Source organism: Dromiciops gliroides, chromosome 1, assembly GCF_019393635.1.
Source record: "Dromiciops gliroides isolate mDroGli1 chromosome 1, mDroGli1.pri, whole genome shotgun sequence".
Lineage (NCBI taxonomy): Eukaryota > Metazoa > Chordata > Mammalia > Microbiotheria > Microbiotheriidae > Dromiciops > Dromiciops gliroides.
The window spans coordinates 51,269,824-51,278,598 of record NC_057861.1 but is presented as its reverse complement, the minus strand read 5'-3'; the positions used below and the strand labels follow the sequence as shown (position 1 = coordinate 51,278,598).

The window sequence follows — 8,775 nt, the reverse complement described above, 5'->3', positions numbered from 1 at the left end:
CTTCTATTTGAACCCCTCCAGGGACAGTCAGCTCGCTCCTCCTGAAGTAGCCCCTTTCTCTTTGGATGAATCTGGCTATTAGGAAATGTTTCCTAAAACCTACCTTCCCCCACTGCTACTCATTCCTCCCTCTGGGTCCAAGAAGAATGAGTCCAAACCTTTTCTTACACATGACAACCCTTCAGATTCTGAAAATAGCTGTCATGTTCCCCCTACCTCCTCACCAAGTGTTCTCTAAGCAAAACCTTCCCAGTGCCTCCAACTAATCCTTAAGGCACATGAAACATCAGAGTTGGAAGAGAACATAGTGATAACCTATTGCTTTCAATTCCATCATTTTCCAGATAGGGAAACTGAGACCCAGCGAGGTGAAAGGTGACTCACAGGAGGCAGACCTGGAACTAGAACAGGGTCTCTGAATCCGAGTCCAAAATTTTCCCCACAGGAGTAACTGCCTTTCTGGGAGTGGAAAAAGGGCTGGCTTTGCAGTCAAGAGATCCGGGTTCTGTCATTTATCCATCGTGTGACCCTGTGCAAATCACTCCCCTACCTTGTTCCTTCATCTGCCGAATGGGCATGAGGCTGTAAGCTTGCTCTACCTGCCTCCCAGGCTGATGGTAGGGAAAGTGCTTTGTCAAATTTAAAAGATACAAGTCACAGGTGGAGCAGTGGAGCAGAGTTCAAATCCAACTTCAGACATTTCCCTGGGCAGATCACTTAACCTTGACTGTCAAAAAAAATGAGTTACTATCTCTACTGGGGTCAACTCCCAAAGCAGCTCCTGGGGATGGGAGATGGGGAAGCAACACAGAGCAAGGAAATAACTTTCTTCTCTAAAACCCAGGGCACATTCCTGCTCTGGGGCTCATGGTGGAGTAGTGGGAGTTTATGCATGAAGACTTTTCCACAATGCCAGTGCCTTCCCTCAAAGACTGCCTCCAATGTATCCTGTGGATTTTTTGCATGTGTATAATTGTTTGCCTGCTGTCCTCCCCCATTAGATTGGGAGCTCCCTGAGGGGAGCTTTCATGTAACCCCAGTGTTTCACCCAGGCCTGGAACATAGTAGCTACTTAAATGCCTACTGACAACTTGACTGGATGACCTGGCTGAACCTCCCCAGGCACACCTCCTCCCCCTCACCAAGACCATGCCATGGGGCTGAGGATCCGGGGCTCCCTGCCAAGAGGGTCCATGGGAAAGGGTAGTTCCTGAACATTGGAAATAGCCCTATTGGTTCTTCTGCTTCCTACCTCGCCAGCGTCATGGGCCAGGCAGACATGCACAAACACAGAGACAACAAATTCTGGACTCGAAAAGTCAGTCATAAAGATTTTATTCACTCCCTATTATTCCTCTCACCCCAGCAACTGCTCTCATCCACCGCCAGCCTCAAACTAGCTGCCTGGTGTCACTGAATGGTGGAGACCGGAAGGTGGGGTGGAGAGGTGCCCCAGAACTCGTCCCCTCCTCCAACTAAGCCTAGCTCAAGAGAACGGGGAAGAAAGCAAGTCAGAAGGGGCTGAGGATCCCAAGTTAATAAATAATAATAAATTAATCTAGGGCAGAAGGAAAAGAGAAGGGAATGGGAAGAGAAATCCGCTTCAACTGTGTCCAGATGCCCTTTGGGTGAGTGGCTAGGGGTGGGAAGGGGAGGAAGGCTGGTCAAAACTCACATGCTGAGCTACACTGGGCTGGGAGTAATGTAGGATGAGTGAAAGGGGAGGGGCAGGGGAAGGGAGAAGAAAGCCAAGACCTTTCAGCCCTACCCCAATTCAGACCAAAGCACCGCCCCCCCCCCCTTCATACCCACACATCCCTGGGTAACAGGCACTGGAGAAGAGGGGGACTATTTGGGGATTATTCCCTGGAGTCCAGTGGGGGGGCTTTGCCAGGCCCAGAGGCACTAGGCATCAGAGGGGGGGGGTGGGGAGCTGTCCTAGAGGCCCAGAGGGGTGGGAATCCCAAATCTCTCCTCCCCTTATCACTGAGGGTTCTGTGGGTTGAGGTTTGCAGAAAGGGGCAACTCCATCTCCAGGGTGCTCTGGGATTCACAGAGCCGTACGGTCCATCTCCACCTTTAGGGGCAAGGAGCCAGCTTCCTGGGGCTCCACAGCCACAGCTACCATGGGGGCAGGAGCTGGAGCCAAGGGCCACTCCAGGCCATCCAGGTAATTCTTGTCCCCAGAGATGCTCAGTGGCTGTGGGGGGGAGGGGTGGGAAAAGGAATAGAATCACAGAATCCCGTGTGGGGAGAAAATCAAGTTTCCTCAGGAGGTGATGAGCTTCCCACCCTCAGAGGTGTTTGAGCAGAGCAGAGATGCCCACCTGTCATGGATTCATGCACTGGGGAGGGGACTGGACTCAATTTTCTCAGAGGGAATTTCCAAATCTGGCATCCTATGGTTCAAAGGCAAGGGGAGAAGAGGAGAGACCCAGATTGTGGGGAAGGGGAGAGGTAGGAGAAAAATCCTGGGCTCCAGAAAGGTTAGGGTTGAGATCCTCGGGGAAGGGGAGAAGAGGAATAACAGGAAGTGCACTCAGTATCTCCCCTCCCCACCCCTCTAAGCCCACATACCTGGTTCTTGATGTGCTGGTCTGGCGCCGTCACAAGACTGGCACAGCTGAGCCACAGCATGACAAGCACCGAAAAGAGGAGGCAGGAGGCCAGGATCCACTTGGGAAGTCCAGAGCGCCTACACCCCAGCCCCCCCAAGACAGCATTGACTCAGACAAGGCTGAGAGCAGCAGGGCCCTTTTCTCTCAGATCAACAACATGTCAAAGGAAGGGAATCAAGGTGAGGGTCTGATAAAGCCCTGTGTCCTTGGTGGGCTGGGGGGCCCATGGGTGAATCCTTTGACCAATAAGGTATTCTATAAACTCAGGGAAGATATAACTGAGCTTTCATCATGGGAGGGGGGATGAAAAAGCCAGTTGCCAATTAATCATGGAGTGGGGGGTGAAGATAGGTCTAAGGAAAGGGGAGGGGCAGAATAATAGCTCACTTTCCCTCCCCAACTCTGAGTGACAAAAGGAGCCCCATTTTACAGATGAGAAGTGTGAGGATCAGAAAGGTCAGATTATTTGTCTAAAGTAAAAAAAGTAGTAAATGGTAGAGATGGGATTTGAACCCAGGGCTCTTGGCTTTCTTTCGATTATAACTGTGCTGCCTCATATGGAAAGGCAGAGATTTAACCTGGCCGGACAAGATTCAACCTGGAAATGGCAGGACCAGATCCTCCTAGATCCAGAATTGGCAGGGACCTCTGGGACCATCTAGTTCAACCTCCTCATTTTTACAGGTGGGGAAACTGAGGCCCAGGAAGACGTTCGTCCCCCACCAAAGCCCTGTACCCACTTGGACATGCAGCCCAGGAAGTCGTGTTCTGGCTGGGGCCCGGTGGAGGTCTCCTGGGTCACTTTGCCTTTAGTTTTCACTTTTTTCTCTTTAGGACCTAGGAGAGCAAAAGGAAGAGGCCCCACTGCTCAGTAAGCCCTTTGGAACACATTTTCCCATCTAATGTTCAGTCCCACTGTGGAGCTCCGGGCCCTGAGACTACTCTTCATGATGAAGCTGGAGATTCTGGGAAGTGGGGCCCAGGACTCTGGATAATAGATGGTTAAGAGGTGAGCAAGTAATCCTCTGGACCCATGGAGGGGCAGGAAGAGGAATGCTGAGGATTCACAGAAAGAGCGGCCCCTATTTCTTACCTGAGTGGAGATCCACTGGGGAGGTGACCTCGGCATGCTTCTGAATTGTTTCTGGCATAGGTGCTTCCATCTCAGGCTGTGACTAGCCAGGAGGGAAAAGGCAGGCTGGAGATGCCTATCAGAGGGCCACAGCAGGGCCCTAACCTAAAGCTCTAAACATACCCTCCCATGAACCAGCTCAACACACCCAGGCTCAGGGTCCTCAGAGTGACATCTCTTTCCTATCCTTCTCATCTCTCCCCACTCTAAAACCAGAGGATCTAAGAGTAAGAAGGAACATTAAAGAGCATCTAACCCAGAAATCCCCTCCTACGGTGTCCATGGGGTTTGTCTAGCCTTTGTTTGGATACCTCTGATGACGGGGAGCTCACCACCTAACTTCCCTCCACTCTCACCTGGAAAACTACCATCTTCCCATTGTCTGCCTGTAGGTAATAGGTCCAAGTGGAGGAGATGAAGCTTTGGGCTGAGCTGATCAACTTATTACACAGATTGGATAAGACATCCATCACTGAAATGGTGTCAGGCGGAGGCACTGGTCTCTAGGTTGTGGGGGAAGAGGGGGAGAGGGAGAGAGGGGGAGAAAGAGACACAAGTCACCAGGTCATCATGGTAGCAATCATGCAACCACCTAAACAGGGCAGGTTTTTCAGAGGAGAGAGGACCCAAGTTGGGCCTTGAAGTATAGGTAGGATATATAGAGAAAAGGCAGCAAAAAGGGAGAAAATATTTTTCAGTGGGCAGGTATGGGCCAGTAAGGAGCCCAGCTGGGCTGGGACACTGGACATATACAAGGGAGCTGGGAGAATAGAAATGAGCAAGGAAGGTTGGACCAAACAACCAAACTGGGTGGTTAAAAGCCTTTTCCTGAAGTCCAGGGGGAGCCACAGAGAGTACTTGAGCAGGACAGGAACGTTATCAAAGCTGGGCTTGGTAAAATGATTGTAACAGCCTGTTTTCCGTTGGGTTAGAGGCAGAGAGGCCAATTAGAAGCCTGTTACGATAGTGCAGGCCAGAGATGCTGAGGTCTAGACTAAAGTAGGAATTATGGGGATAAATGGGGGAAACAGATGGGAGAGATACTGCCAAATGATGCCTGAGAGAACCTGGTGCCAGACTGAGTGTGAAAATTGAAGGGCAGGTGGGAGTCAGACGGCATAAGCATAAATCAAAGTTCTAAAAGACATCATCCTCTACGATGTCAGAAATGAGAGACCTAAGAGCTTCAACTCCATTTTACAGTTGGGGAAACTGACAACTAGGGGAGGGAGTGGCTTGGCCGAGGTCACCAAGTCATTTATTAGTAGAATCTGGATTTAAAACCAGGTCTTCCAACTGCCTCTCTGGGTCCCCTTCCCCTGTACCCTGCAGCAGAAATGAAACCAAGTTCCCAGGGAGTGTCTTCACACCTTATAGTGCCCAGGTGGAGGGGAAGGTGAAGGTGAAGGTAGAGGTGGAAATAAAGGTCTCTGCGAATCAGGCATCTGCCTCAAGCATCCCTCGGTGCATGCGAGCTGTTCTAGAGCCTGGTCATAGGCCTGCAGACAGGCTTCGGGAGTGAATGGTGGAGGATTCTCAATGTCTGGACAGTCTGCATGCTCCCAGCCTAAGGAAGGGCTAGTCTCCCTCCCCAGTCTGGGGCTCACTTACACGATGTAAGGCTGGAAGGAAACTTGGAGACCGTCAATTCTAACGCCCTATTTTGTTTCCAGAACTGAAGCCTCCAGAAAAGAATTTAATTGCCCGAGGTCATCCAGGTAGGGACCAGCACCCCATCCCCCAGGTGGTGACCTCCTTCCATCCCTCCTCCCCATCACAGTCGGACCAGAAGGGTTCCACTCCTTTCCCTCTCTGCTCCGCGTATCCCCCCTCCCCATCCTCATCACCTGCTCTACACTCGGCCAGAGTGACGTTGGCCTCGGAGCTGGCCGCCACAAAGCGGCAGATGGCGAAGAGGCGGCAGCCCCGGGCGCAGGCGTTCCACAGCTCCTCCTTTGGGCAACAAGAAGGGTGAAAGGGGCGCCCAGGCCTGCCACAGCCCAGGGGCCCGAATGGGCCCCCCGGCAAGCGCTAGTTTCCGCCCCACCCCCACACCCCCGCGTTCCGCCCCGCCCTGGGGCCTGACCTCCCACCACAAACACGCAGCTGGTGGGAAATGGGACGCGCTCTAGCCCCGGCCGGCCAAGGCCTGAAATTCGCCGGGCGGCCAGCCGGCCCCCTACCCTTATACAGACCCGCGCCTCTCACCTGCACCGCCGCCCCCGCGTGAGGATTCCAGAGCTGGCACTGCAGCTGGCACGAGCTGGTGGGGCCCAGCTGCTGGGCGAACGGGTCCCCACCGGCGCCTGTGGCAAGCGTCAGCAGCCCGGGGTGTAGCAGCAGGAGAAGCATCAGGACCTCGGCGCCGGCCATAGCGAGCGCGGGGATCGGGGTCCGGGGGCGCGTGGGGTCTGGCCAGAGACACAACCAGCCGCTCAGTGAGGGGCGCGCGGGGGGCTGGGGTGTGACGTCATCGTCCCTGAGCAAGGGAGCCTGGGAGACAGTGGGGGGGGGGAATGGGGAGAGATGGAGACCAGTAACCAGGAGGCAAAGAATTTGGAGAAAACGAAAAGACTAGGAAGGAGCTAGGAGACCCTCCTGGATCGGAGCATGTCATTTATACTCCCTTGGATCCACTGGTCCCTGCCAGGCTCCTCCACGTGAAGCCGGGCTTTTCCATCGCTGCCTCCAGAAGTGCTGCGAGACTCCAGGAGAAAAGGGAGGGAACCAGGGTCCGAGGGGGTCTCTCGGCTGTTCCTTAAGTCGGATGAATTGAGAGCAAGGAGAGATAGGAGCGAGGGGCAGGGCCACTGGCCCCGAAGGAATTCTTCCTCTACTCCCATCACCATCCCCGACAGTATTTCTGCCTTGCAATCTGTCCCGAACTGGCCCTAGACGCTAGGAAGCGCACGATCTTCCCTATCCCTAGCACTGAAGAACCCTTCCCCTAAAGGAGTTCTCTTTGCTTCCAGGGTGGCGGGAGCCCTGGCCCTCCCTCACTAGGGAAAGGGAAGCCCCTGGACCTTGTAGAGCCCCAGAACTAGACAAAGTGGTCCCTGTTCCGGGCAGAGCTGGGCCTCCCACACCCTTTCAGGACTGGCCCCAGGCGCCAAAGAGGCTCTCCGGCCCGCCACGTGCGCAGGTGCCGCCCCTTGATCTCCGGGCCAAGACTTTTGACTCTAGACTGGGAGGGAGATGACCCAGGTCAGAGACTGCCAAAGGTGCCTCCAGCAGGAGGGGAAAGAGAAGAGTCGGGGGAAAGGAAAGGGGCAGGCTCCGGGCGGGAGCCCGGGTGTACTACCCCCTCCCCCAGCCCAGCTCCCGCCTTTCATCTCCCCCCGCCCAGTCCCCAGATGGCTTAATCAGCCGCGGCTGTGTCGGGCGCAGCTGGAATGTAACCTGCAAGCCCGCACATCTGGCTTTGGTCTCCTGTCTCGCCCCAAAGCGGCGGGAAGCGGGAATCAGGAGCTGCATGGCCCTCGGCCTCCCCCGGGCTCGCGGCCTCCCCCTGCTCTTATCATCAGTTCGGGGACCGTGGTGCAACTAAGAACCGGAGGACAGACCCCAAACCTTGCTTCCTTCCAAGCACCCCCTCCCAGTTCCTGTGATTGCAGTTGAGCGCCTGGAGAAGGCATTGAAGAACCTTTCCTTGTTTCCTGCCTCAGTTTCCCTGGTTCATGGACTGGCTTAATATGGATCGAAAAGTGGGTGGGGAGCAGCGAAAGGAAGGGACCCTAAATTCCGTGATCCTGGGCTCAGGTGAGCTCTCCCTTCCCCCCAGGCAGCCACAGCAACTGCCTCCCCTTTGGCCAGCAACCGCCTCCCTTTCCCAGTTCACCGCTCCCCCCCCACCCCGAGAGCTAGTCCAGGTGAGGGGGGCAGGGGAGCGCAGCGCGGCCCCGGGGTCGGATTTCAGGAAATCCGCCGACATTCCTCAGGGGCTTAAGAGGGAAAGTTTCTTCTGCGCCGCCCCTCACCCCCCCCCACTTCCTACCCCCAGGGGCGCCTCGCCCGCTTCTGAGCTGAAACAAGATTGAGGGCCACTAGGCCCTTCGGGAGTGGAAGACCCTATCAGCTTCTGGGCAAAGACCGTTCCCCGACGGCTTTGGAACTCCAAAACCAAGGCTGCTTTTGGGTCCCTGGCCATAGGGCTCTGGTTTCCAGGGCTGCAACCTTGGGGTCGTGCTTCCAAAGGAAGATCTGTGGACAAGGTTGCACGTGTCCAGGCGTCTCCCTGGGGCCACATCGGGACGACACAGTCAAGCCATCCGGGAAAAGCCCGGGTGTCTCCTTCCCGCCCCTTCCCCCCACAGCCCCAGCCTAAAGTTGATGTCACCCTCTGGGAGGGCAGGATCCGGGATCTGGACAAGCCACTCTTTGTCCAGCGCCCGCGTCCAGTCCTCCCTCACCCCCTCTCCTCCAGGCCAGAGAGTTGACACCCTGGGGGCAGGGGTTGGAGGCCCGGGCCCTAGCACCACCCCGGCGCCACTCACCCTGCCCTCCGGCAGACGGCTTAAGACGCGAAAGGGGGTGGAGAGGTCAGAGAGGAGCTGCAGCCACCCTAGAGCCCAGAGCATGCGGGGGAGGGCGAGCCGAAGCACAGGCTGCCCGAAGTAGTCCCTTCGACCACACCTGCCCACCTCGAGCTCCTCTTCTCTCCAGGACCCCAGATGGGGCGGGAGGGGGGGGAAGGGACTCAACCTCTACCCCCTGCGCTGGGCCTCCAGCAGCTTTGCGCCTCCCCAAACGCACGTAGTCCCCAACCCCCACCCCTACCCCCGGCCTCCTGCTTGCACCCGCCTCCACCTCCGGGCCCCCTGGCTGGCTTTTTCAATCAGCAAGAACCGCTGAGGAACCTAAATCGTTCGAGAACCTAATCTCGGCCCTAATCCCATAATAGGAAGAGGCTCTACCAGGGAGAGCTCACGGGCTCCGGGTATTCGCCGGGTCCCGAAGGCGAATGAAAGGCTTCAGGGCCCTTGGCGGGACTTTCCCAAAGACAGACGCTGAGGCTGGTTCCCTATG

General features: G+C 55.8%; 2 protein-coding genes across 2 annotated transcripts in view; one reads left to right on the top strand and one right to left on the bottom strand.

Moving 5' to 3' along the window:
* Positions 1-1,303: 1,303 nt before the first annotated feature.
* On the bottom strand, positions 1,304-8,342 carry TMEM59L (transmembrane protein 59 like). The gene is made up of 9 exons (XM_043977780.1): positions 8,244-8,342; positions 5,959-6,243; positions 5,598-5,703; positions 5,121-5,260; positions 4,107-4,253; positions 3,712-3,793; positions 3,359-3,455; positions 2,578-2,695; positions 1,304-2,200 (listed from the first exon to the last, which is right to left on the bottom strand). The coding sequence occupies exons 1-9, from the start codon at positions 8,325-8,327 to the stop codon at positions 2,051-2,053; spliced, it is 1,209 nt and encodes a 402-aa protein (XP_043833715.1). The 5' UTR covers positions 8,328-8,342; the 3' UTR covers positions 1,304-2,050.
* The window catches only part of CRLF1 (cytokine receptor like factor 1), a 23,082-nt gene continuing 21,720 nt past the window's right edge, over positions 7,414-8,775 (top strand). Inside the window, exon 1 of the mRNA XM_043977779.1 lies at positions 7,414-7,509. Coding sequence (XP_043833714.1) covers positions 7,428-7,509 — 82 coding nt within the window. The 5' untranslated portion in view covers positions 7,414-7,427. The remainder of the gene's footprint in view (positions 7,510-8,775) is intronic.

Coding starts and splice junctions, on each gene's coding strand:
- TMEM59L (XM_043977780.1), bottom strand. CDS start 8,327: ATGCTCTGGGCTCTAGGGTGGCTGCAGCTCCTCTCTGACCTCTCCACC. Junction 4,254..5,120: donor CTCCACCTGGGCACTATAAG/GTGTGAAGACAC, acceptor CCCACAACCTAG/AGACCAGTGCCTCCGCCTGA. Junction 3,456..3,711: donor CCCAGTGGATCTCCACTCAG/GTAAGAAATAGG, acceptor TTGCTCTCCTAG/GTCCTAAAGAGAAAAAAGTG.